Source organism: Lathamus discolor, chromosome Z, assembly GCF_037157495.1.
Source record: "Lathamus discolor isolate bLatDis1 chromosome Z, bLatDis1.hap1, whole genome shotgun sequence".
Classification (NCBI taxonomy): domain Eukaryota; kingdom Metazoa; phylum Chordata; class Aves; order Psittaciformes; family Psittacidae; genus Lathamus; species Lathamus discolor.
Window position 1 is genome coordinate 24,637,427 of NC_088909.1, and position 27,054 is coordinate 24,664,480.

General features: G+C 54.9%; 1 protein-coding gene across 1 annotated transcript in view; it reads left to right on the top strand.

Moving 5' to 3' along the window:
• The window catches only part of LOC136005871 (hydrocephalus-inducing protein-like), a gene marked incomplete at its 5' end in the record, with an annotated part of 47,972 nt that overhangs the window by 16,152 nt on the left and 4,766 nt on the right, over positions 1-27,054 (top strand). Inside the window, 21 exons of the mRNA XM_065663764.1 lie at positions 628-863; positions 1,446-1,546; positions 2,819-2,954; positions 3,413-3,577; positions 4,954-5,106; positions 7,924-8,162; positions 9,673-9,913; positions 12,014-12,157; positions 13,834-13,977; positions 14,707-15,020; positions 17,801-17,840; positions 18,549-18,758; positions 19,625-19,762; positions 20,530-20,707; positions 21,167-21,297; positions 22,028-22,161; positions 23,050-23,186; positions 24,035-24,162; positions 24,250-24,441; positions 24,837-24,986; positions 25,724-25,888. Coding sequence (XP_065519836.1) covers positions 628-863; positions 1,446-1,546; positions 2,819-2,954; positions 3,413-3,577; positions 4,954-5,106; positions 7,924-8,162; positions 9,673-9,913; positions 12,014-12,157; positions 13,834-13,977; positions 14,707-15,020; positions 17,801-17,840; positions 18,549-18,758; positions 19,625-19,762; positions 20,530-20,707; positions 21,167-21,297; positions 22,028-22,161; positions 23,050-23,186; positions 24,035-24,162; positions 24,250-24,441; positions 24,837-24,986; positions 25,724-25,888 — 3,476 coding nt within the window. The remainder of the gene's footprint in view (positions 1-627; positions 864-1,445; positions 1,547-2,818; positions 2,955-3,412; positions 3,578-4,953; positions 5,107-7,923; positions 8,163-9,672; positions 9,914-12,013; positions 12,158-13,833; positions 13,978-14,706; positions 15,021-17,800; positions 17,841-18,548; positions 18,759-19,624; positions 19,763-20,529; positions 20,708-21,166; positions 21,298-22,027; positions 22,162-23,049; positions 23,187-24,034; positions 24,163-24,249; positions 24,442-24,836; positions 24,987-25,723; positions 25,889-27,054) is intronic.

Consider the following 27,054-nt stretch of genomic DNA (forward strand, 5'->3'; position numbering starts at 1 on the left):
TTTGTGGGGTAATGAAAGGCGGTGTGCAGCATGGCCGTTTGTCCCCACTCCTTCGGGAGGGTGAGACACAGGTCCTGCTTGTTCTTGAGCAAGCATCAGGTTTGCCTCCAGTGAAGTGGGCCGTGAGCTGCCACAGGCTCAGTCTCGATTGTCCCAAACCAGGAGATGCACCGAGGTTCCTGTCTGGAGAAACTGCTTCAGAGTGCTCTGCATCATGCTGTGGCTGCCAATTTCATCTTTCCTTTCCTTTCCTGGATCATCTCTTTGATGACAACATACTGCTTTTATCTCTCGAAAACTGTGGGAGTGTTTGTGGAGTTCACAGGGACTTTTCTGGACTGACTTTTGAGAGTAAATGTTCTGGATGCACCGTCGTGGTTGAGAAGGAATTGGTGCTGGTCTGGGGGAGGTGAGAGCTCCTCACAGTTAGAGACACTTGTGTCAGAGTGGCATTTCTGTGTGACAAGCGTAAAAGGGACCGTCATTGACAACGACTTCCCCACAGAGCTTCTCAATCAGCTGTAATTGCCATTGAAAGGAGGCAAACTCCAAGCGCAGTTTTATCACCGCAGGATGTCCACCCCAGGAGTCACGGGATAATAAACTCCTGTTGTGTCCTTTTCCCAGGCTTTCCTCGCACCCTGTGCTGCCGCCTCACTAACACTTCCTCGGTGCCCTTCAACTTCAACCTTCGCATTCCTGGGGACGGCTCGGGAGCACCCAGCGTGACCAGTTTTGCTCAGGTGTCAGACAGCACTGGTCCGTCGTGGAGAAAGCGAGCCCCAGGTGCCAAGAAGCCAGCTGAATTTACTATCAGGCCCTGCACAGGGACCATCTGCGCCAAGGGACACTTGGATATCCAGGTACGCGAAGAGTGCAGCCCTGTGTGCTTCAGAGGTGGAGCTGGAGCTTCGGTGGCATTGAGGGGGCTTTAGCACTGCTGGCTCTGAGCATCCTGCGAGTAAGAGTTGGGCACTAGTGTTGGGCTCTACATCTGCCCTGGCAACGCAAAGCGCATTCAGTAATTCAGGTATTGTCCAAAGAGTTCTGTTACTGCCAGAGACTGTGCTCTACACATGAACCAGCAGAAGAATTAAAGGCAAACATCACAGAATCCTAGCCTGTTTTGGGTTGGAAGGGACCTTGCAGCTCATCCAGTTCCAGCCCCCTGCCATGGGCAGGGACACCTTCCACCAGACGAGGCTGCTCCAAGCCACATCCAAACTGGCCCTGAACACCGCCAGGGATGGGGCAGCTGCAGCTTCTCTGGGCAACCGGTGCCAGGGCCTCAGCCCCCGCACAAGGAAGAACTTCTTCCTGATACCTCATCTTCCTCATATCTACTAAATCCTCCCTTTCCTTGCTGTGGAAGGAGATGTGGAGGGCACTGCATATGGCCGATGGGTTTTGGGAGTGATGAAGTATTTGATGCTCTTGTCTTCCAGGTCACCCTGTGCTCCAACACCGTGAAGAGATACAAGCTGGCCCTGGTGGTTGATGTGGATGGTGTTGGCAGAGAGGTGTTATCACTGCCCGTCAGAGCCAGGTACCAACGCTTCCCTTGCAGCCCCTCTTCTTTCCCTATGCATCTGCCAGAAGCAGGTGGTGCTGCCTTGCGTAGAGCTGGCTGGCTCCAGCTCCAAACGAGGAGCATTGCTCAATGAGCTAGTTCTGCCCAGCTAGACAGGAGAACAGCAGCGCATGGAAAGCAGTCCATGATGAGCAGCATTTGTGCTCAGGCACAGGCACGGCCCAGGGCCTTCTCCTACAGGAAACTGTGATTATATTCCTTATCGGCCTGCTCTGGGGGCTTGAGGTGTAATGTTTCCAAAGGGCCGCCTCTCCTCCTTCCTGCAAGTGTTGGACTTGTGCTGGGTTGTGGCCAGAATCCAGGACTGGTTTGGGCCACAGCAAGCAGCTGCTGCAAGCTGTTGTCTGCCTCAGTTAAGGAGGGGCCGTGCAGACGGGCAAGGGGCTTAGGGCAGGACTGGTGAGGGAAAGGTAAAGGCGAGATCTTGTGACAGACAAAGTAGTCTTTGGTGTGGAAGGTGAGCTCAGGTTTTTGTGCTTCCGTCTGGCTCTGCTGAGCATTGATGTTCTCGGAGTTAAGCTCAAAGTTGTTCTTGCTTCAGCCACATTCAGGCCTGTTGTGCTGCGGTGGGCGTCAGTTCAACGGCAAGAGGGATGCATTTCACCGGTGCTGTTCCCTCTCCCGGGCAGAGTTGTGCAGTCAGTGCCTGGGCTGCAGTTGTGTAGAACAAGTGCAAATGGGAGCAGCTGGCGTGCGGACCTGTGGGGAAAGGACCAAGGCAGCCACAGGGCCTGGGAGAGGGTTATCGCTCACGGCGCAGGGCAGGTGGTGGCCTGCACCCTGCGTTGCTGGGGTAAAGGGCTGGATTTCAGGCAGGGACACAGCGGTGTTTTCCCTGAGACACTGGAGTCTGGTGTTCCTGGAGCCTTGGCGAGCGCTGCTCCTCGGTGGGAAAGCTCCCTCAGAGCTCACACCTCGCTGGGGCCATTGAGAGGGTCCTTGCGAGCCTCCTGGGGCAAAGGAGGGGCAAAGCTGACCTGGGACAGGGCACCGTGCTCTGCCTGGGCACTGAGCAGCTTTTGTGATGCTGTGACTCAGGGTCTGCCCCTCTTTTGCAAGAGGTTGTTGGGTAAAAAGAAGTTGAAGGCTGTTTCTCACTGTAGGCGTATCAAATGACTATTTGACGGTGACAATTGGGTCGTGCTCCATTTGGTGCTCATTGAGAAGTAAACAAGTAAGCAACGCTGTGTCAGAATCTAATTCCCTTTTGCTCATCTCTCTGCCTAGATGTGTAATTCCCCCGCTGCGAGTGCTCCACCCGGCTCTGACCTTTGGACGATGCTCTCTCAAAGTCCCTTACCAGCAGATGCTGACCCTTGTGAACGACAGCAACCTTCCAGGCTGCTACTGGGCTCTTCCTCAGGTTTGGCATCGCATCCGCCTCCTGCCTCCAATGTCACCTAGGGGTTTGTTAGGGAAAAAACGGGTTTGGTTAAGATGTTGCTGGTTTGTATTCAACCCTAAAGGTTTGCTGGGAACAGGAAGCTACCTGAATATCAACTCCAGGAAGCAGCTTAAACTCTCCAGGAAGCAGATTATATTCTAGCCTTCGGGATGCTTTCAATGCGGGAGAACTTGTAGGGTTGTGAAAAGCTGCTGCAAGGAGGCTGCCAGCACGGGACGGGGGGTTGTGGAGGCAGCAGCTGTTGGCCCCCCTCGGGATGCTGAGCCCATACATGTCTTGCATCTTGAGTTGTGCCTTTCTGCTTTCTCCTAGGCATTTTTAGACACGTGTGTGAGTTGCCGTTGTGGTAGATGTTAAAGAGTTGAAAGTTTCCTCAAAGGTCAGTCTGAAGCCGTGTTTGGTTCTGTCCCTTATAGGAGAACAAGGATACTGCTGCTGTGTGGTACTCCAGCCCTGAGCCTCGTGGGATTATCCAGCCTCAGAGATCGGTGGAGATCCCGTTCACACTGGAAGTCCAGGTGACGGGAAAGCAGGACACCGTTGCTCGTGTTGCGGTGTTTGGGAGTAAAGAATCCCCACTGGTGAGTGCTGGGGCAGACGTGTGCCTTTGTGCCTCTCATCTTGGTGGGATGTAGAGCGTACAGGGGTTCTTCCAGGGAAAATGATCTATGGCTGTTGTCTACAAGGAAAGAAGGCATTCGTGGCATAAGCAACACTAATGCCTGGAGAAGACATGGGACTGAGTGACCCTGTGCCCGGTCAATCCATCCTCAAGGCGCTGCGCTCGTGCTCGGCTGCTGCTCGCAGCCCGCAAATGCTGGTCAAAACCTGGCTGGGTGTTGCCTGCACAAATGGGAGTTTCTGGGTGTCATTTCCTCTAGGTCTGCCTTATGGCTTGAGTGCAGCTTCGGGAGCTGGTAGCCACATCCAAGCTGGCCTTGAACAGTGCCACGGATGGGGCAGCCATAGCTCCTCTGGGCAGCCTGTGCCAGCCATAGCTCCTCTTGGCAACCTGTGCCAGAGCCTCACCACCCCTCACAGGGAAGAGCTTCTTCCCAGGATCCCATATTGATCACAACCCCACCCCCCGCCCCCGTCAATTTAGAGCCGTCCTTCCCTGTTCTGTCCCCGCAGGCCCTTATCCAAAGCCCCTCTCAAGGTTTCTTGTTGGCCCCTTTAGGCACTGCAAGGTGCTTTAAGGTCTCCCCAGAGCCCTCCCTTCTTCAGGCTCTACAAGCCTGGTTAAGGCTTGGGGTGTTTGGAGCTGGGGAAATCCCGCCAGACTGGATAAATTCTCATTGGTTTTAGTGATGTGAGAAGAGGGTTTAGCAAAAGGATCCACATTCCTCCTCCGCTAGTTTGTGCCCCTTCTGCAGGAACAAACTTTTGGGTCTCAGGCTGTCAGCAGAAAAAAATACTGCTCGAATGATGCAATTAATAATGAATGTCTTGGTGCAATAAAGAAGTAATACCAGGAATGCACACAAGCACAAATGAGAGGCAACTAACTTGCATGATCTCTACTGAGAAGAGCTTTGCTTCCAGCCTCTACTGGTTTTCACAGGAGAAGCTTTGGGAAGGTTGAAGAAGTTCCTGTGCAGTGTGGCTGTGCAGCCGCAGCAGTCAGGGAGGGTGGTTTATGGCATGATGGAGCAGTACAAGGAGCAGGCGTAGGCGCAGGGTAGCGGAAGGAGAGCTGACAGCATGGAGGAGGTGTGAAAAGCATGCGTGGGAGATGGGGGTTCTGTATCCCCTCATAATGGGATCTTGTGGCTTTCAGATCCGCAGGGACCACTCCAGGTGCCACCTTTGCTCCAGCCTTCCTGTTTCAGCCTCACAACCCTGACAGCTTCAAACAGTCAGAATTCCCTCAGCCTACGAGCCCCCTTAGAGCTGTCCAGTCATTCTAAACCTTCCCTGTTGTTTTTTTCTCTTTCCTGCCTGCCTCCTGGAGCAGGAAATCCATTTATTGAGCACTGGAGAAGGACCAGTTGTCCACGTGCACCCAAGTGAGATAAATTTTGGCAGCATCCAAGTTCTACAAGATGCTTCCCGGACCCTCCACCTCTCCAATCAGTCTGTCATCCCCGCATCCTTCTCGGCAAAGATGGTAAGTGTCGCTGGGGCTGTTTTCCAGAGCAAGTGAGTGGCCCATAGCAGCCTGTGACTGGAGCACTTATTTCTATGCAACATTTCCACGTCACTGAGATGTGTCTGAGAGAGAAAGCCAGATGTTCCATCCGAGTGCAGCAAGAGGAGCCTGGCTCCGGGGGCACTTGTAGCTGGGGCACCCGTCAGTAAAACAGAGTTTGCAGAGATGTTTGAGCAGAAAGGAGTTCATTTCTGCAAGTTCTCCCTTTATTTTGTGGAAGGCGTTTAGCTGTGAGAGTCTTTGTTTTTGGAACTGAGAGGTCTGTCCTCAAGGCGCTTAGGGTGAAGTGGGTTTCACACCTCCTCGGGGGTCAAACCAGCTGGGTTGTTGCCCAGAAGCAGACTTGTAAGGGTTGTGTACCTGCAGAGCCTGTGTGCTCTGTAACATTGTAGAGCATGTGGCTGCAGAAAGAGGCTGTTTAATTCCTGGAGGCGGCAGGGTGGAACAGGCTGCGGAGCAGAAGGAGGTTGTGGGGTCTTCTGACAGGGGCTGATGCAGCCAGGAAGGGCTCGTGTGCTGGGTCTGGGGGGTGCTCCCCACCGGAGGGGCGTCTGTGAGGGGCTTGAGAGGAGGTTTGTTCTTCTGCAGGCTGGGTTGTTGAAGTTCTGGAGCCGCTTCACGCAGGCCTGTGGCTGGGGACTTGGTTGTGTCTGCGCATGAGGCATCCAGCAGGGTGTGAGAGCACAGGCTCAGCCCCCTGGGCAAGGAGGAGGGGGCTGAATTTCCCTCCTGCTGCTTTTCCAGGCGTTTGGGGGTTAAATAGAACCTCAAAGTGGGGGATTCGCAGGCAGCTTCTTTGTCCGCACCATAAAAATCTGCTTTTGACCTCTGCAAAGAGCAAGCACCCCAGTGCCCTCAGCAGCTGCCTCCTTCAGTGCCCTTTCTTACTTGCTGGTAAGCAAAGCAATTGTTACTCTGCTCGTCAGGGGAAAGCAAACATGTCCTGTTGCGCTGTGCCTATTGGCAACTGAATTACAGAGGGTTAGAAGTCTTCAAGACAGCTGTGCTTCTAGAAGCAAGCTGAGAGCTTTTCCCAAAGGCAAAGCAGGAGCAGTTTGGTTCTTAAATGTTGCGCTTGGCAGCAGCTGGGCAAGCCGTAGCCGTGGCCTGGAGAGCCGCGATGCGCAGAGTGGTGTCCCTGGCCTCCCCAGCCTGGCAGGGAGGGCAGATGCGATCATGGAGGGGTGAGCTGTGGACAGGGAGCACAAATGGAGACAAGCTCTGCCCCTTGATCCCGTAAAACATCCCGTTGACGGTGCTCGGGGCAGAGGCTAAACCACAGTGGTCCCCGTGCTTGTGCTGAGGAGATGCTGATGCTGAGGAGGCAGGAGGAGGCCGGTTGTTGGCAGGAGCATGTAGCCAGCCTCAGGCTCTGATCTCCGCCTCCTGCAGGGCTCGGGGTGCTTTTGGGCTGTTTCCTGCCACTGGCTGTTTGTGTGGATAAGGAGCAGCTTTGAAATGAAGAACAGAGGGTCCCCCCCACCGGGAATGCTGAACCACCTGGGACAAGGCTCTGCAGCCAGCTGGTGCAGGACGGGGTTTATTTCCCCTTCATGAGCAGCCCTACGAGGACAGTGACTCAGCCTGACTGAGAATGGGAATGCTGTTGTTAGAGCTACGGGAATGGGAATGCTGTTGTTAGAGCTACGGCTCTCGCTAGAGCTACGGCTTGATCAAGTGCAGCTGCATTTGTAACGTGGAGTTCTGCTTCCTCTGTCACTTGTGCAAGGCTAGAGTGACCAGATCACTTCAGTGACTCATCTGTAAACAGATTCAAGAGAGCTGATTGTGGTGTCTCCTCAGTCATCCCTTGGGGCAGCTATCCGTCCCTTCCTCCCTCTCTCCTTCCCTCCCTCCATCCGTCAGCTGCACACTGGTGTCCATTGTAACCAGATTGTGGAAGCTTTCATTCACGATGGATGTCTGTGCTGGGATAAGATTCTGATTATCGTGGTGAACTTCTGAAGTGGTGGATCCCAGCCCTTACTGGTTACTCAGGAGCTCTGATGCCCAATAGTACAAGAAGCTGCTATAGGGTCAGAAATAGCCACTGTCTTTGTGCATGCAGTGCATGCAGCTACGGCATCATTTTGCGGCGCACTCAAGGATAAGCAAGTAGCAGAGATGTTATCAGAGGTTGGGTATTTGTCTTGAAAGTGGGGGTATTTTGTAGCGTGGCTCCAAGAGGTTTCTTGTCTCTGAGACACAGGCTGGATTGGGGGCAGGCAGAAGCTGACCTAGAAACCCAAGGGAATGTGTCTCGGCAGAGCCTTGTGGCCCTGGCAGGTCTCCTGTTCAGCAGTGCACGGTGCTGCCCCTTGGAGCCAGAGCAGATGCTGACTGAAAGAATGAGGAGAGGATGCAAATCGTCCTCCCCTGGCCTGGGCTGTTGGCGTGGGCTGTTGGCCTGGGCGGGCCCAGCAGGGCTGTGCTGGGTCACGCCAGGGAGTTGAAGGTCTGGCTCCGTCGAGACCCCCATCCTCATTCCTCAGGAATAGTTTCTGGGGTACAATTTTCTGGCGGGCTTGTTGCCAAGCTTTGATAAATGAGCTTTGTCAGGGAGCAGACTCTCAGATTCACGTTTGGAGCGGAGCTCACAGGGCTCCTTTCCAAGCGAGCTGCCCTGTGTCAGCACGAGCCAGAGAAGCTGTACATGAATGTCAGTGGAATCTTCACACCCACTGGCTCGGTGTGAACGTGTTGCCTGGGCAGGCCTTGGCTGGTGGCAGCCAGGTCCGTGGTTTCCGTCCTAAATGAGTGTTGTTTGTCTTCCAGGCTGGTGCAGACTCGTGCTGGACCGTTGGACCCAGTCAGGGAGTGATCCCTGCCAAGGCCGAGGTGTCTCTGGCTGTCACTGCAAACTTGGATGACACGGAGCAATTCAAGGACGAGGTGGTGCTGTTCATTGAGAACAGTCGTGCCTACGTCATCCCCGTCCAGGCTGTTGGCGTTGGCACCACGATTGTCATTGACAAACCCTTTGGCCCGGAGCTCAACCTGGCGCCCTGCTTCAGGTAGGGAATCTCTCAGCTCCCACTTCCCCATGGGCTCAGCAAGGAGGAGTTCTGCTGCAGTCCCTCAAGCTTCTTCAGTGCTCACAGTCCTGGCTCTGCTTCCCTGAAGCCACAGGGCTTCCTTTGGAAACATTTTATGGCCATCTGCAAGTCAGTAGGTACTCTGAAAGCCACCGAGCTGGAGAGCAGTTGCTAAGTTGTTGCTGAATTGTCTTTAGTCATAATCCATTTGTCTCCTCACTTTATCAAACAAAGATTTGGAGGAAGAGAGCAGGTCCTGGAAGCCTCCAGCTGAGAAATGCTGCCTTACAAGTACAGACATGTTTCTCTCTGCAGTGATATTGCTTGCTTTGCCATTCCGTCTGGAGTAAGATCTCAGAGCAGCAGCAAGCCTGGGCAGTAGCTTGTTAGCAGCTCCTCGACTGAATGAATGGCGCTGGTTTATTTCCCCTCTGGCCAGGAGCCCTGGAGGAGCAGCAGAATTTCTTTGCCCTGTGTCATCCCCCAGTTGGCTCCTCTACCCCACTCCGTGCCCGGTTGCTCTTTATTAGACGTGGTGGCTCTTCCCTGGTTTCTCCTGCCTGCTTCCCGAGGCACGGGCAAGCGAGTGTGGATGCAGGACCAGCTCTGGAAGGGGGAGGAAGTGTGGAAGTGTGGAAGTCTGCTGAGGTGGAGTGGGATAAATGAAGAGTCTCGATTGAAATTGGTGAGCTGGAAGGAGAGGATTCAGTGGTCCCAACGTGTGTGTCTGAAACCAGTCATGTTCTTGGAGACAGGAGGAAAAAAGTGCTGTTTGCCTTGTGTTGGAGACCTCCTCAGAGAAGAAGAACAGTCTTCTTGGGGTGGCTCTTCCTTTCTGTGGCTGCAAAGAGGGTCCGTGGTGCTCCGATACCTGAATTCTTGGGGTAGAAAGAGCAGCTTAATCCTACCTTAAGTACTTGGGATAGATTTGGAGAGGTAAAATACGCACCCACGAGCCCTCCACGTATGCAGGGACATCGCAGGGAGGCTGGTGCTTGCCCAGAGTTTCCTGTGCTCAGTGCAGCCACAAGCTGGCTGCACAATGGAGGGGACAGTGTCCATGTGATTCATGTAGTTGTCTTCTTCCCCCCTTTATGTCTTTGCCCGCAGGCTCAGTTTGGAGCTGTTGCTATTGCTGTCGGCTGCAGAGCCGCCACCAGAGGGTGGTACGTTGGGGGCAATGAGGGTTGGATGCTCCCTACGAGACGCCTCAGAGGCATGAACAACAGCTCCCAAGGGGAAGGTGGAGTGGCAGCGAGGCTGTTCCTCCAGCTACTTGCATGTGGGGCCGGCTCTTTACGAAGCTCTTCCTTGCTGGAAGGGTGCCAGCAGAGCAGCTGCTGGATGGTGACAAACCTAGGGGCAGCCAAGGTCTGGCTTTTGGTGAAGCCGAGTGTGCAGTCAGGTCGTGCCCTCAGGGTGCTGAAGCTGGGTGACCAGTGGCAAATAGCAGCTCCCCTGCCATTTTGTGTCTCTGCTTCTCCTCTAGCCTGGATCCCTGCTGTTACCGCTTCAAGATGACAAACAAAGGACGACGCACCCATCTGCTCTATTGGACCACAGAAGGTGGCACCACACTTAAGCAGCGCAAGCGTCTCCCTCGCATCAGTAAGAGCAAGGGCAAGGTTTCCTCCTGTGGCCCCGTGCTGAAGCTTCAGCCGCTGAGGACGGAGCTGATGCCCGGCCAGACAGCGGAGGTGGTGCTGAAAGGCTCCTGCAGCACCCCTCAGGTGAGTTCTGCATCAGGGCATTTGTGCAGCCCCTTGACATTTGCCTGAGCAAATGGGCAAGTGCTTCTGAGAACCTGGTTTCCTGCCATAAGTTACCGTGGCAGCACCAGTTGCTTTCCATGCTCGCCACCATCAGTTGCTGAGGCTTTTTGAGTTCCATGGCTACCATAAAGCCAACTTGGTGGTAGCAAAACATGGCCTGAAGGCACTGTCGCCCCAGGCTCTGTCCAGCATGGCCTTGTACCCTGCCAGGGATGGAGCATTCACCACTGCTTTGGCAACCTGTGCCAGTGCCTCACCATCCTCACAGTGAAGAACCTCTTCCTTGTATCTAACCTGAACTTGCCCTGTTTGAGTTTAAGTCCATTACCCCTTGTCCTGTTGCTGCAGTCCCTGAGAAGAGTCCGTGTCCGGCATCCTTGTAGGCCCCGTTCAGCTAGTGGAAGGCTGCTCTGAGGTCTCCCCGCGGTTTCTCTTCTCCAGGCTGAGCAGCCCCAGTTTTCTCAGCTGGCCTTAAAGTTAGAGGTAGACTGGGAGCCCAGGCAGAAAGTAACTAAAGAAATGGGCAGTTGTCTGTGTGGGGAAGCAGCGAGTGAAACAAAACACCCAGGAAGGTAGGGAGTGTCTGGGAGCAGCATTGATTTTCCTCTGTAGACAGACACGGGCCGGGAGCTTGTCCGGCCCGGAGACCGGGACGAGAGAAATGAACCCAGTGTGCCAGCTCTAATGATCCGAATGATGTCCGTCCACATGGGAAAGTGTTCCAGGGATCATTAGAACTGAGAGCTTGACTTGTGTCAGTATTCCCATCAGCGCTCGCCCCGCTCCCTCAGCCAGCCCCCGTGTGCCGAGGGCAGGCAGGTCTTGCAGCACCCTTGGGTTGCAGCTCAGAGGGGCAGATTTCAGCAGGGTCACTGAGTGTTTTCCTCCCTGGACCCTTCTCTCCGGGGGAAATCCAGCTCTGCAGAGGAGCTGCCGTCTGACCCCGGTGTGCCTTCCCTGGCTCCAGGAGCACTGGGCATAAGTGTTTAAGTGAATGGGGAATAAATGTGCATTAAGCTCCTGCTGCTGCTAGAGTTTGAGAGGTGTTTTAAAGGATTGCCTGAGTGGTAGCTTGAGGAAGACTTGATCTCTCAGCTGGTTGACTCCGATGGGACTGTCCCTGTGCAGTTCTGAGCCCATGAGGCTTTGCTGAAGAGGGAAGAAGGAACCAGAAGGGAAATGGTCAGGCCACTGGTGAGGGTGCCTTCCTGGAAAGCCAAATGGGCATCTGTGAGCTCAGCTGTGGCTACCTGGCTCGTGCAGTCCAAGCCAAGAGCCTGGGACTGGGTCTTCCACCTTCCCTAGGTCTCGAGAACTTCATACTCTTGAGGCTGGTTAGAAGCCCAAGACCCTGTGGTGCACGTGCAGCACAGGTGATTCTGATGTCTCTAGGCTCTGAGGAGGAGTTGGGTTGTGGTGGTCTATCAGAGGGAAGAGAGAGGAAAAAAGGGAGGAATGTGGGGAAGTGAAACCATGAGGAGGAATCAGGAAAAGTCTTGGATGTAAGAGCATCCAGCTTAAGTAGAGGGTTTTCATGCCAGGTTGAAGACATCTCTTTCCTGGGGAGGTTTGTTTTACAGGCAGGTCTAGGGGGACACAGTACATCCTAGGAAGGCAGGCTGTCTGTTTGGGGTTTTCCCAGGGATCCTTTCCACTAAACTTGCAAGGGAGGATTTGCTGGCATTGATCCTTCTATCCCCTGTTTCCCTTCATACAGTCTGGTTTGTTTTTTTTTCATGAGTTCCTACAGTTTTCGGTAAGCATTTTGTTTGGCAGTGGGACAAAGCAAAGCAATAACCGTTTGGGCAGGGATTGTTCTGAGAGCTGTAGGCAGCACAAGACTCCTGAGGGCCTTTTGTGGTGGTTGGGTTGTAACACGAGGGACGCGTGAGTGCAGAACAAAGAGGATGCAGCTTATAAAGAAGAGAGGGCTCCTGAGGAGACCAATGGCTGTAACTTCATGCAGTAATGGGGCGTGTGGGTGGGCGGCTCAAAGATGCAGTGTGTTTTGTGGACACCCTGATAACACCCGCTGGGGGCCGTGTGGCTCTCATGCAGGTGGTGAAGGAGAAGCTGCTGTGTCACGCCATCGTGGGCAAGGAGGGAGTGAAGAATCTGATCGTGCAGGTGGACGTCACGTGCGAGTTCATTGCTCCTGCTCTGCAAATATCCAGCAGAGAAATCACTTTCCGGGTGGAGAAGGTGAGTCTCTGCATTGCATCCTGGCACTGACTGGTGTGGCTGGGGTGTGCCTGTGTCCTAAGGAGGAAGTTCTCCAAGTCCACAGAGCTTTGGCTGTTGACTTGAGCCAGGCCCAGCTTTTGTCATGAATGCCGAGATCATTATTTCACCCCTGTGGGGCTGGGGACAGTCTCCGCAGCTCTATTCTGCCCTTCTCGAGGTGCAGACAGAATTGAGCTGCTGAGCCAAGGGCACGGGCTGAGGTGTGGGACCCGTGAGAGCAGCGTGGGCTTTGGAAGAGCCACTTGCTGTGCTGGGGCTGCAGGTGGAGAGCAGATCCCTCCTCACCCTCCCTGAGGTGGTGGTGAGAGGAGTGAGGATGCTGCTAGAGATGAGGCTGTTCTCTAAGTTGAGCCAGGTAGAACTGAGATTACAGCTGCTCTGGCGAGGGGGAGCATGCCCCCCTCTAGAGAGACGCCAGTGTCTGTAGTCAGGGTTTTGAGGATCTTCCAAGGTGTGGTGATGTCCGAGCAGCGATCGTGTAGGGAAGCTGAGAAAAGCTGAGATTCCTGTCAACTCCTCAAGCTGATGAGGAAAAACTGGCATCTCTTGCGCCTCTTTGCCTTCCCTGCCGTCGGTATGGGTGCTGCCCCTTTGCCTTTCCCAAGCCTCACCTTCTTCAAAGGACCCACGAGTGCCCTTCAGCTGCAGCGATGAGAGCACCAGTGCAACGTGTGTGCCCTTTAGTGTCTGGATCCCGACTCCTGCATCACCTTTCCCCGTCGCGTGAGGTGTCTGAAAAAGAGCAGATAGCTCATGATTTAGTTTCTGCGGTTTCAGGTCTCTCCTCCACTTCCCAGGCTTCCAGAGAAGCACAAATCCTGTGAGCAGGCGGTTCACATCTAATCAGAAGCTTTTCAGCTCCCCCTGATGTCTGCCTGTGGTCTGCTTGATGCCACATGCTCCCATGTGTTGCGTGCTGCGACACTGCAGGAGTTGGATGCCAATGCATCCACAATTAGTTTCCCAAAGACTGTCTAGTTTAGATAAACCATGCAGGAAGCGCGGAGCAATGCATGGACAGGAGGAAAAGGCTTAGGCTGAGCTTAGCTTTGAGGCTGCAACATCTTGTCAGTGGAGCAGGGGCAGCAGGTTGCGGCCAGACTGTTGAGGTTTGGAGCTGTCTGCATGTGCCCGTGAATGTTCAAAGCTGACCTCGGGCTGCTGCAGGCTGTCCGCTGCAGGCCATATCCTGCTTGCTTGCCTCCTCTGAGCAGCATCACTGCCTTGCGGGCCTGGCAGAGCTGATAGGGTGGTAAGAAACTACTGTATGGGAGTGGAAATGGCCTTGTGCCTTGTGCCTGTGTGTGCTCTCTGGGCAGGAGAGGACACACAACTGGAGCCAGAGTGGGTTCACTTTCTGTTTTGGATCTTGCTGAAGCAGCTGCCTCCTCTGGGGGGCTGCTCCCTCATCTGTACGCGAGACTGTTTCCCTGTCCCCTGGGGAAGGCTGTGGGTTCTAAACGCGAAAGCGTCTGCTAGAGTTGGAGGACAAACTTTGCAGAGGGGTAGAAACCAATCAAAAGAGTAAATAGAGATGGATGCACTTTTGGGGTTGGAAAATTTGAAATGCGTCTGAAGGGGAGGAGGTCCATGGCCACTTCAAGGTCATTTTTTCTTGTCTCCTGTTTCTGTAGCACCCCGGTGATGTCCTGGCTGTGATGTACAAGCCTCTCTCTGTAAAGAACATGTGCTCGCTGCCCCTCAGCGTGGTCCTTGCCTTAGAGCAGCCCTTCTCCATCTGCACTGCGGACCAGCAGCGTCTCCCTGCAAATGCTCAGGTGAGCAGCCCCGGACTTTCTTGCTGCTGGGCTTTGAAGAGGGATGAACGTGGTGGTGTGTCTCTGTTGGGAGGTCCTCCATGATGGAAGTGTGTTCTGTAGAGTCTGCAGTAAAGTGGCCCAAGCTAAATCAGATGTGAAACGAGCTGCTGAAGGAAACAGAATGCCATCTGAATGGGGAAGAGACCTCCTGGCTTGAAGACAGGGGGAGGAGGGAGCAGGCACCCAGCTGTGGGCAAGCTGTAGGAAAGGTGTCTGCTGGAAGGCATGCCAGCTCTCCAGCAGCCATCCTCAGATAAGCTGGGGAACAGCTTGCTGTCTTTGAGGGCAGCCCTGCCTTTGGGAAGGCTGAGGTAGGCTTCTCCAGCTGCTGTCTGGCTCCTGCCCTGGTGTGTGCGGAAGGTGTTGGGCATGGGCTCTGCAGTGCACGTGTTGTCAGAGGTGCAGCCACCGCTGTGCTGCAGGCTAAAGGAGTTCCTCCAGAGGGCGAAGGCCTGGGTGCCAGAGTGCTGCTTTGGTTGTGTTTAGCAGGTGGCTTCTGCGGCTCCAGAATTCAGGAGACCAACGTGGATTTCCTCTTGTATTGGTGCAGAGCACAGAACCGTGAGCCTCAGGCAGCTTCAGAAAAAAGTGCGGTGCTTGGTCAGACAGCGTGAAGAAAATGAAGGATGAAGCCAGAAGCCCGTGTTGGGGTCACACGTTGAACATTTTCTCTTCATCTCCTTGCAGCCCGTGAAGCTGAGGACAGGGGAGGAACTTCAACTCTGCATCGGATTTAACCCTGCTTATGAGGAGGATTTGCTTATCCGGGCAGCGGAGAAGGCTCTGAAGATCAAGTTCCTGGAGCATCCTCACGAAGAGCAGGTCACCGTCCGGGGAGAAGTCTACTTCCCGAATCTCCAGATCCAGAGCACGGCCGTGGACTTTGGCTGCATCTTGAATGACAGCAAGGATGTGCGTTACATGGAGATGACCAACTGCAGCCCACTGGTTGTCCAGTACCACTGGGCATTCCTGAAGGACAGCCAGGTGAACCCAGTGAGGTATGCGCACCTCTCCCTCTCCTGGAAGCTCTTCTTCCTGATGTCCTGTTTGTGGTTTGCAAAGCCCGAGGCCATTTGCCTGATCTGCCAAATTGTTTTCAACCTTCCCTTGAGGAAATCACACCTCTGAGTTGTGCTCAGCCAAGGTGCTCAGGGAACAGGTGATCTCCGCCGGTTTGATGCTGGGAAGGAGACAGCATTCTCCAGCCAGGCTGGGACTGTAGGACACTACTGACCCTTTTCACATAGCCATAAGCTGGAGTCCTGCTTTATCTCTGCAGCTGCAAAGCCATGCTTCGGCACTTGGAGAAGCGGATGTAGAAGGTGTCCTTCCCTGCTAAGCCCATCTGTTGTCATTTTGTACTAAGATCCTACCCAGGCACTGCCATCAGAGTGACACACTGCTGTCGCAGTCCCTTGCTCTGCTTTGCTGTAGGCCTGTATGGGTTCCTGGGGGCAGGAGGGCTGATGTAGAAAGCTGCTTTCTCAGATCTTCGTGGCCTGAGGCAAACAGCCCCTTGAAGTGAGTGTTCATCTCTTGAACTGCACGTCACATTCACAGAAGAGCTATGTAGAGTTTTAGTGAGGAATGGCAGGTTCTGCTGTGACTTTAGGTCCAGCTGTAGATGCTGGAGGGAGCCCTTGTATGGACATCCCTGGGAAGGAGGACCATGCAGTGGTGGTCTATGGTTTCCAAGGCCAAGAGCAAACTTGTATGGTGCTGAAGCACATCTAGAAGCACATTCCTAGTGTTCCTTCTGCTGCGGCTTCTCTGCATAGCACAAAAGTCTGCTCTGGGCAGTTTGAAGGACGGTAGCAAATGGTTTTCCGTAATGCCCTAGGAAACGCAGCAAAGTTCACCACGTGGCACTGAAGCGCTGTTATTACAAACAAGGGAAACGATCAAGAAGCAGCTGTGTGAAGGGAATTGGGATCTGACTCGGAGGAGGTGACCTCTTGGGAACTGGAGATGAGCTGTGGCTATTAGGAGGGCTTGGGGGAGACGACCAGGGCACTGGGGCACTCCAGGGCGCTCAGCAGACACCATGGGATGCTGTGTGCCAGAGCTGGAAATGAAGATGGTCTCCAAGGTGTTACCACCAAACACTCAAAGTGTTCATTAGGAGCCTGCAGAAGGGCAGCGTGTCAGATGTTATTTCTGGTCCACACTAAGCACTGTTGGTATTCTAAATCATCAGCTCTAACTCAGTCTGACATGGAGGGAATCAAGCATCAGGTCTCATGAAGGGGAGATCAAAGACTGGAACTTTCCCTACCTGGGACCTTGCTGGAGCTGGTCATCAGAGACTCCCAGGATCAGTCGCGCACGTTTATTTTGGTCAGGAGAGAAAAACGCTGTTTCTCTGCCTCAACAAGACTTTGTGTGTTTACATTTTTTTCTTTCTAATTGTCCAGCCCGTTCTTTCCTCCTTGCTCTTTGGTCATTGCTGCTACCTGGGGCAGAGTGATCATATGTGCTGCCATTCAGCGAGACCTGGACAGGCTGGAGAGTTGGGCGGGGAGAAACTTGATGAAATTTAACAAGCGCAAGTGTAGAGTCTTGCATCTGGGGAAAAACAACCCCCCATGTACCAGTACAGGTTGGGGGTTGACCTGCTGGAAAGTAGTGAACGGGAAAGGGACCTGGGGGTCCTGGTGGATAGGAGGATGACCATGAGCCAGCAATGTGCTCTTGTGGCCAAGAAGGCAAATGGCATCTTAGGGTGCATTAGAAAGGGAGTGGTTAGTAGGTCAAGAGAGGTTCTCCTCCCCCTCTACTCAGCCTTGGTGAGGCCGCATCTGGAATATTGCGTCCAGTTCTGGGCCCCTCTGTTCAAGAAGGACAGGGAATTGCTTGAAGGAGTCCAGCGCAGAGCCACAAAGATGATTAAGGGAGTGGAATATCTCCCTTATGAGGAGAGGCTGAGGGAGCTGGGTCTCTTTAGCTTGCAAAAGAGGAGACTGAGGGGTGACCTCATCAATGTTTACAAATATGTAAAGGGTAGGTGTCAGGATGATGGAGCTAGGCTTTTTTCAGTGATATCCAGTGATAGGACAAGGGGCAATGGGTGTAAACTGGAACATAGGAAGTTCCACGTTAACATCAGGAAGAACTTCTTTACTGTAAGAGTGACAGAGCACTGGAACAGGTTGCCCAGGGGGGTTGTGGAGTCTCCTACACTGGAGATATTCAAGGCCCGCCTGGACAAGTTCCTGTGTGATGTACTGTAGGTTACCCTGCTCTTGCAGGGGGGTTGGACTAGATGATCTTTTTAGGTCCCTTCCAACCCTTGGGATTCTGTGATTCTGTGATATGAGCAACACAATCCAACTGTTGCTGTGTGGCTGGACATAGGCAGTGTAGACCAACGTGTGCCCTTTCTCTGACTTCTGAGGCACAAATCTCTCGTGGTTACTCTTGTTGTAGACCCACGTGGTTAGAGACAGACTAACCCTAAGCCTCAGCCCTTGGACCTCTGAGAGCTCAAAGCTGAGCTAAGCCTTTGCACCAAGGTGTTTTCTCCAGTGACGGAATGGATCTTCAGAATCACGCAGCAGGAGATAGCAGATCTGGAGGCAAGCAGTTGCCAGCTGCCTGCAGCGCTGCTACGGCAGTGTCATTGCCAGGCGTTGACCTGCTCCATCCCAGTTTTGGAGGTCATTGCTGAGCTCACACCACTGATGCCCCCGCAGGGGCCCCATCCTGCCGAGGAGCTGCTGTGCAGACTTCCCTCCCTCCCACTGCAAGGTCCCTGAGCAAAGGTCTGTTCTTTTTCCAGGTTCATGGAGACAGAGCCCCTCGCCTTGGGTGTGGAGGAGGTAAGTGGGAATCTGTCTCACTTCCACATTTCCAGTGTAGCAAGCAGTTACGTACTCCCACTCCCACTGGTGTCCTGGGTGCTGCTCCCAGAATGGCCTCATGTCATAACAAGTGCATCACTGGTCATTGGAGAGGCCACATGGGAGGTCTTATAGGGCTGGTCAAGAACATTTCTTGTGCGGCAGCTATGGAGGATTTTATCCATCTTGGTCCTCATCTAGTGGTGGGTAAGAAATTCCTGCAGCAGCATTTGCTGCGGCAGCATTTGCTGCGGCAGCAGTTGCTGCAGCATCTGGAGAGAGCAGGATGTGAATCAGAGACAGGGAAAAGCATGAGGAGTGCGAGGAGCTGGGCTGGATCCTGCCCCCGGCTCCACAGGCTCTCAGCTCCCAGTCTCGTGTTCTTCTGAGGGCAGGAAAAGGTGTTTTTGAAGGCAAGTTCTGCAGCAGAGAGAATTTCTTGCTGCCAGGAGGCACCACAAATGAATGTAGTGTATTAGCTACTGCATTAATTGGGACTGTGGGAGAAGGTTTTCCCCATGGTTTCTCCGTTGGTGAGTGGAACGGCTGCAGTGTGAGATGAGGATGATGTTGCCTGTGTTTGAGGAAGAGGCCCCTGCAGCCACGTCTGTCCTTTGGCCCAAGCTGAGGCTGCTCTCCTGCATCAGTCCCGTGCTCCACGTGTGGATCTCTCCTCCCTGCCTGCAGGTTTTCGATATCCTGCCGCTGCACGGTGAGCTGCAGCCGGGCCAGAGCCAGCGCGTCTGCTTCTCCTTCTTCGGCCATGCCAACACCGTCAGCCAGGTCACGGCGCTGTGCAGGGTGGAGGGAGGCCCGAGCTACGAGGTGGCTCTGCGTGGGGAGGCCTCGCGCATCAGCTACCTCCTGGACACCACCGAGATCGACTGCGGGCTGCAGGTACCGCACACTGCTCTTGTCAGTGCTCCTTGCCTCCAAGCATGACTGGTGGGCTGCTGCCCACCCGGGTCCAGGGCTCTCCCCCCTTCCCAGCTGCTTCGCTGGCTCTGTGGCTTGGAAGTCCAATGTTTGGGGGATACCTCCAAGCTGGCGTTTAATGGCCATCTCCACCCCAGCCCAGCCCAAAGCTGGGAATCCCTCCTCTAACTAACGCTGCCTCCTGGGGCAGGCAGGATCCCAGTGGTGATCTGCAGAGGGATGTGTCCCTGAGACATCCATCCGCTGATCTGCTCCTAAAGCCCAAATGAGGTGCTCTCTTTTCATGCTCCTGATTCATCAACCAAGGAGGCAGCTGACCTGGGCTTCCAGTCACCGTAGCCGGATAGAATGTCCCCATATAACCCTCACTGTACTTCTTTCCGGTTACAACCCCCACAGCTGTTTCCAGCTGTTGGCCCTGTGTGCGTTGCCCTCTCTCCCTCCGTTTTGGCTTGTGTTGTGCCCACAAATACTTGTGTGCAGGTGCCTTTTCTCCTGAAATGCCCCAATGCCTCCTCCTGTGTTTCAGCTCGCAGTTGGGTGACACCTTCAAGTGCAGAGAGCTTGTGTCCCCTACTTGCTTTATTACTGATCTTTCCATGGTTGCTATTGCACCTCTGCCACAAATAGCTGTTCCTGTGTAGGGCCCAGGGGTACCCTGTGGCCGCGGGCTACCCAGGCTAACCCAGAGAGCCCAGTGCCCATCTCTCCTGTGCGCTCCCTGCTTCTGGGCTGTGTTCCTTTGCTTTCAACCCGATGGAAGAGGAATGAAATTCTTGGCAGCAGACATGTGCCTGTAACTTCCTGCTCTTCTGTCCTCTGCTCAGGTGTTTAACAAAGTCACGGAAGCAGCGCTGACCCTGCAAAACAGCGGGAAGCTGGGATTTGCCTTTGCGGTGCTGAGCCCCGGCACAGGCACTGCAGCCAGCCCTCTGCCTGGCGTGCCCCTGGTCGTGCCCAGCAGGGTGAGTAGCACAAGGGCTTCACCCGGCCTGTGTCAGGCTGCCCAGGAGAGCGCTTTGGGGGAAAACAGGGGGAATGAACACACAAGCCCCGTCCAAAACCAGCCAGGAGAGACAGGGCTGTGAGCGACTGTTGCAGAGGCAGAGGAGGTCCATCGAGCAGAATCCTAACGGAGCCCCTGATTGTCCTTGGGCGCCGCTGGCTCTGCTGTCCTACAGCAAGCACCAGTGGGAGGCACGAGTGCTCCGGGAGCTCTTTGGAGCTGAGTGCTGAGCTCTCTGGTTGTGCCATCACTGGAGCATCACTCCATCGCAGCTTGTCATCCTGCCTGGGTGTCTTAGAGCTGGAGCAGTGTTCCTGTCTTGGTGCCCTTTTGCGATGGGAAGAGGAAGCCAAAGGGCCAAGTGGCTTCCACCTTCCTCAGTGCCTGTCCGTCTGAGGGGTGACATGCTGATGTCCTCTCCTGCAAGCTGCTGCCAGGAGCTGCTGGCCCTGCTGGAAGCAGAGGCCCTTCTCCGTTCTTCCAGAGCAGCTGGTGAAAGAGCTTTGGTTTGTTGTGCCTGGCTCTGGCTAGCAGAGGGTAAACCCTGTGAGCAGAAGAGCTGTGAGACTCAGGCGTTTGGATACAGGAAAGCTGGAGGTGGTGATGTCTGATGTTTCCTTATGTATGAGAACCTGTCTTGTGTTCTCAGCGCGTCTGTCATGTGAGCCATCCCTCCAGTGAATCCTCTTTGGTACACTGCGTCCCTCCCTCTTGTGTGCCCTGCAGGGTTACGTTGAACCTGGCAAGCAGCAAGTGCTGAAAGTGTATTACCTGCCAGGAGTGCCTGGAGTCTTCTGCAGGGCTTTCCAGATCCAACTGGGTCACCTGGAGCCAGAAAAAATCTCCCTGAAAGGAGAGGGGACCTTTCCCAGGATCCACTTGGACCTGCCCAGGAACATCAAAGGTGAGCACTGCCTGTCTGCTCGGCTTTCCCCCATGCCATATGCCCACAGGGCAGCTCACAGGCACCTCGAGCAGGCCTGGAGGTTTCAGGGCTGTCAGACAAGGTCAGCCCTCTGGTTGCTTCTTTAGCCTCTGGCAGACGAGCCCATGTGGGCTTTGCCGCAGGAACCATCGTGCACAGCTTGCCAAGAGGTCTGGGAAGATGATGGCTGGGCAGAAAAGCTTGGGAAAGCTGTAATAGAGGCTGGCAGGGATTTTGACAGGGGTTGGGTTTGCATCACGCTGTGGGGCTGAGATGCTCCTGTGTGGCGAGAAAGACGGGTGGGGGTGAGAAGCAGCAGGATCTCCTTTCCCTACATTGCTGGAGCAGTTTGTGTCTGGGTGTCGGGGGAATGGGGCTTCCCGTCTTCCGTGGGATTTGTGCTGCCCCACTGCTATGGGTGGTGTTCTGTGCTTTCAGGCAACGCCAAATATGAGAAGATCCTCCTAAAGGCCAAAGAAAAGCTGGACAAAGGCAGCCAGAGAGAAGAGGCCATTGCTCTGGGGGAGGCTGTGGCAGCCGAGCCCCGCGTGGACGACTCGGGCACCGTGGTGAGTAGAGCTGCTGCCCTGTCCCGCACGTGCCACCCTCCTGCGAGACACTGGAGCCCCTGCGCCCCACGGCAGCTGCCCAGGGCCCTGCCGGCACTGGGCACCTCCCTGCACACCCCTGGCCACGGAGTGTGTCAGCTCAGCGTGCCCCTTGGGCTGCCCACCTCTGGGAGTTGTCCCTCGTGGCGATGCGCCAGCTCCTGACTACCCCAGCCAGGGAGATGCTGAAAGCTGTGCTCGGGCAGTTGGGTTTCTGGTGCTCTGAAGGACACACAGGGCGGTGCTGGGGGGTTTGTTGCTCACCGGCCAAGCCCTGCCAGGTTTACAGAGCGTAAAGCAGCAGCCTGAATGCAGCCTGAGGCTGTGCTGTGTTCTGTATCTTCAGGAGGCTCCAGCTCTCTCATGGTCCCCTTTCCAGAAGAGCTTTTGTCCAGGCTGCTTTGGCACTCACTGGAGGCAGGGACATACTTGGAGCTTTGGAAGGTTTCTGGCTTGTTTGTGTGTCTGTCCAGATCAGCTTTGATAACTGGGCAGGCAGAGACACTGGAGTTCATTTCTGTGGGGATATGATCCTGCCTGAGAGAGCAGGAAGTGTCACAGACACCGACCAGTGAGACAGACTGACTCCGTCGTCCCTCTCAACAAGAGCAGAGTGGGATCCTCCACCCGAGACAAGCTTGTGCCTTGGGAAGGACCTTGGCTAACCAGCCCCTGTCTTTCCTTTCCTCAGTGGGATGCTCAGCTGCAGATGCAGATGGAGGAGATGCTGATTGAGGAACATGCCCTGGAGCAGCAGAAAGCTCTCGCCTCCCGTCCCCCGGAGGACACTGCCTTTCACCAGCGTGTACATCGGAGGCTTCTCAAGTTAGTAGGGACTCCTGTAGCCTGTCTCCAGGGGCCGCGAGAGTAACAGCCAGCAGTGCAGCCCTGCCCCTGAGAGCTCCTTGTGTCTCAGAGTTGGGAATAGCTGAAGACTTCCGAAAGGGCCTGATGCTGAGAGCTACGCCGTGCTCCCTGTGGGCAGCTCGGTGTCCTCACTTGCACAGTGCTACCCTGAGCTCTGGAGGTGCTCCACTCCCCACAGTTGCTGGGTTCTGTTCTCAGAGCTGAGGGGGTGCAGACCAGCAAGCCCTTGCAGACAGCACAGGCACCACCCCTGCTGACCAGCTGTGAAAGGGGCATCTCCAAGCCGGCGTCTTTGTGCCGAGAAGCAGACCCCACTAAGCAGGAAGAGCAGGGAATGGTCCAGATCCCTTATGTGCTTTTCCAAGTGGGATTGCCTGCACAAAGACCTTCACAGCAATCTTGTAGTGTTGGTTACTGCACGCGATACTCTCAAGCGCTGCTTTGGGGACTGATCTGGCTGCAGAGCAGTGGAGGTATCCTCTGCAAGGAAATCCTGTGAGAAGGTCCTGAAGCAGTTTCAGGCTTGGGCCGGACACCAGCTTAGCAGTTTCATTGAGACCCGTGGAGACGCAGTGGACTTCTCTGCAATGGCTTTTCACAGCATAGGAACTGTGTCCAGTACCCGCTTTAAACTGACTCGAAGATCCCGTTGGTGGCTGATAAATCCTAGGCCCTGCACTCCCCATGACTTAGCCAAGTCTTATTACTGGGTGCTCAGGTCAGGCCTTGGGTTTCCTGGGCTTGGCTTGAGTTTTCACAGCAGTGGATACAGAATTATCCCCTCCATTTGCTTCTCCACCCCACGCCATGCTGGGCTTTACAGAGTGTCCTTCCTCCTCCTTTCAGAGCTGAGCTGCCCGAATACGTCCTGGACCTTGGCTATGTCGTTCCCGGTGACATCCACACACACATGGTGAAGCTCACCAACACCGGGCACTTCCCTGCATCTTTCAAGGCCGATGGATATGTCCTGTATAACACAGGTAACCAGTGGTAAAGAGGCTTCACGGGGGCTTGAAGGGGCTGTCTCTGCCACATCAGCTGGAGCCATTGGGCATGGGGAGATTTGAGTACTTCCTTGGGCAGCTTTTTCCTCCTTAGTACCCCTCTGGCCGGTGCCCTGTTCAAGAGCCTGAATTCTGTCGAGCAGTGCCCAGAGACCTGGTCTGCCTGTGGCTGCCCTAAAAAGTCATTGCAGGGGCCAGATGGGCTGATCAGCATGATCGCCTCTCAGCATCTTCTGCTCTTGGCTCCCGTGAGCACCATCGGAGTTTCTTCGTGCACTCTGAGGGTTTATGTTGCAGCCAGATGGACCCTCTGTGGTTCGGAAGTGCTTTGTTCAGAGTTCCTAGTGCCAGAGCACTTCTGCTCAGCCTTATTGAACGGCCTGTGGGATCCTGTGCCGTATCGAAACAGGCTTCGCAAAGAGGCCTTGGGGTAAGGCTGCAGCTCCGTCACACGGGGACTGCTGTCTGTGACGGGTGGCCAGGCGTCTCTTCTAAGCCGCTGTCCAGGGAACACCACAGCATTTGGTATCTTAGTTGGAAATTGTCCTTTGGAGAGGTGTATGCGTCCTTCCCTGAGATGCCTGCTGAAGGAATTGCTGGAGCTCCTCAACCAATGTGGTTCGTTTTTAGCCTGCAACCCCTGGATTCTGGCTGTGAAAATCCTTTTGCTTTGGGCAGTGACAAGGGGAGCAGAGCAGCTTCTCTGGAGATGGAAAGGGGTCTTTCACAGAGCTGCCAGCCAGGACACCCCTGTGGCCTTGCCGTGCTTCTGAGCCATTTCCTGTTGCTTGTGTATCTCAGCTGCTTGATTTTCCTGTGTTCAGGCTTCAGCGTGTGCCTGGACCTTGTGAAGCGCCTGCCCTGCTGTGAGACCAAGACATTTGAAGTGTGCTTTGACCCACAAAGTGCCAACGTGCCCCTGGGAAAGGTGGATGTGCTCCTGCCCATCAAGGTAGGCCAGCTTGTGGGGCAGGCGGCAGGTTGGGCACAGCAGCGAGTGTCAGCCGGGCTCTCAAGTGGATGCTCTGTCCTTCTCTAGGTCAGAGGAGGCCCCACGTTCCAGGTCCGCCTGCGTGCCATTGTGGCTGAGCCGTCCCTCTGCCTCTCGAGGGACAGGCTGGAGTTCTCCTCTGTCCAGTGTGGGCAGTGGCAGGAAGAAACCATCCAGCTCCACAACACGTCCCAGGTCCCCTGTAAATGGTCCATTAGCATGAATGAGGCTGTTAAGGAGGTAAAGCACAGACAACGTGTAACACACAACTTCTCGGTTGGGTTTTCTTTGCCTCTCTTGGCTTTCCCGCCCCTCTGGCTGCCTGAGCACTTGGGCTGCAGCTCGCTTGAGGAAGCTTTTGAGGGTACAGAGCAAGGCTGGTTCACCTGGGCCTGCTCACTAGCTGACGCTTCACTTCTCTGCCATCTTCACCCATTCCTCCCCCTCCGAGGACACTGCCTCCCCATCTGCCTGCCCTGCCAACATGTTTGCCCTCCAGTTCTAGGCAGGGGTGGCCACGTCTGGGTGGGATGAAGGTGCTCCCTGCACCGTGCCAGCATCTCGGAGCACTGCAGGAACCGAGGGTCTGTCCTCGCAGACCAAGGAGACCTCACGCGACTGGTTTCTGTGCGCAGGTGGACAAACATCTGCCAGCGAGCGAGCGTGACAAGCTGCGGGAGGAGATGAGGCCCGCGCCCTGTGGCTTTGAGGTGCTGCCCTCAGCTGGAACCCTCGCTCCAGGACAGCAGTGCCATGTCCAAGTCCGTTTTTCACCCACGGAAGAGGTGAGTTTGGTGGGTGTCACCCCCAGGAGGACTGTCAGGGCAGTGTGGTAAGGGGAGGCCAGCCCAGGGAGCGGGGAATGAGCTCTGCCTCCGCGTGGAGCTTTCTGCCAGCCCTGTGCCCACCGTTCCTCAGTTTCCCCTGCACGGTCCCACGCAGTTTGGGAGTCAGCTTAAATGGTGGAGCATTCCCAAAGGCAGTTTGCATGTGGCCACCGTGACTTGGAAACTGGCAGCGTGTGACAGGATGGACCCAAGTGCTTCCATGGCTGGGGACAGTCGCAGGGATCTTTCAGTTGCTCATGGAGATTTCAGCGTCTCGTGTCTGGCCTTGACCAGAGCCAAGCACTGAGCAGAGAAGACGATCCTTATTTCTGTCCAGTGAGAGCTCAGCTGCCTCTTTCACACAGCTGATGTTTGCCCGGTGCTGCAGCGCCAGGACTGTGTCTGAGAAAGCAGACTTTTCTCACGTGCGTTGCGCTCCCCCACGACTAGGTGAAAACCTCTGATAGGCTGTTTTAGATCCATCTGGTAGCCAACTGACCAGTTACACTCCCGAGCAGGACTCACCGCAGTTACTCAGAGCCATGCAGATGCTGTAGCCCCTGCTCTAAGTAACTGCCTGGTTTGGGTTCAGCTTAGAGGTGCTGAGAAGACCCCTGACCCTGGGGCGATTGTTGCCTTGGAGGCGCTGTCACCTGGGGCTTCACGGAGGAGCTTTCTGTGCTGCTTCTTTGCAGAAGTGCTACCGGGGCGAGCTGCAGATCCAGATTTGCCAGAGCAGCCAACGCCTGCGGGTGCCGGTCTTGGGATGTGGTCTGGAGCCACGGCTGGAGTTGAGCCCCGCAGAGCTCGAGCTGGGACCGCTGCTGCCACAGAGCCATGGGGAAGAGGGGACAGTGGTGGTGAAGAACCCCTGTGGGGTTTACTCACTGGAGTTTGACCAGCAGCACCTTGCTGAGGAGCAGGTGAGGGGGAAGGTCTGTGCACGCTCCTGGAGATTCCCAGCGCTCCAGCATTCCCAGGCTTGTGCCAGGGAGACGGGGGCAGCGCGCAGGGCAAAGCCCGGTGGCATTCCAGGGTTAGCCGGCTCTGCTGGCAGGCTGTGGAGGGACTTGGATAATCCCTGCCACTGGGGGGAAAGAATATGGGAGGGGATGTCTCGTCTGGGGAGTCTGTTCACGTGGTGAAGGTCCAGAAACTCATGCTGTCTGTGGTTTCTCTTCCCTCTGTGCGCAGCTCCTACGGACACCTAAAGACGACAACAGCCACAACAGCTTGTTGCTGCCTCCGTGTGCCCCGGCTGAGAAGCTGACTGTTGAGGCCCAAGGAAGGGGCATAGAAATGAAGGTGAGATGAAATCTAAATGCTAAAAGTGCAGGTGGCAACCAGCATGGTTTTCTCATTTCCTCATCTCTTCCCCAGCCTACCATGGTTTGTGTTTCTGCCACGAGAGTGGCAGAAAACCTCTTCTCCTTCTTTCCTTTGGCTTGATATCAATCCCTCCTGCCTCAGGTTGACGTTGTGCATCCACCAGGAAAGGTGGTGAAGCTAGGAAACATCTGCATTGGGCAGACGGTGAAGAAGATCGTCACCATAGCCAACAAGAGTGCAGGCCCTCTCGCCTTTAAGCTCAGAGTCACATCCACCGTGCCAGAGTTGCAGGAAGCTGGGGTAAGTGCCATTTCTTCTCTGCAGAGCACTTTAGCGTGCCTGCAGGGAGCGATGAGCTGCTGTGGGTGGGAGGTAGTAGCTAATGACAGCTGTGGGCTGCCCTGGCTGCCTGTGCCTGCCCCGTCCTCCCTGCTGGCACTGCTCTGCCAGCAGATGCTTGCAGTGTGAATGCTTCAGCTGAGCTGGGTGCCAGGACTCCCCGAGAGCCACAAGTGAGAAGGCGGCACAATTCCTCTAACCTGTTTTAGATGCATAGGTCAGGATGCAGCCACATATTTTAGATCTGGAAAGGCGAGGGAGGTGAATCTTGAAAGAGGGAGGGTTACAGCTCTGTTGGAACTTCCATGAAAGCTTTAGAAGGCAGAGGTGACCTCACCGTGACCAGGTGGACACATGG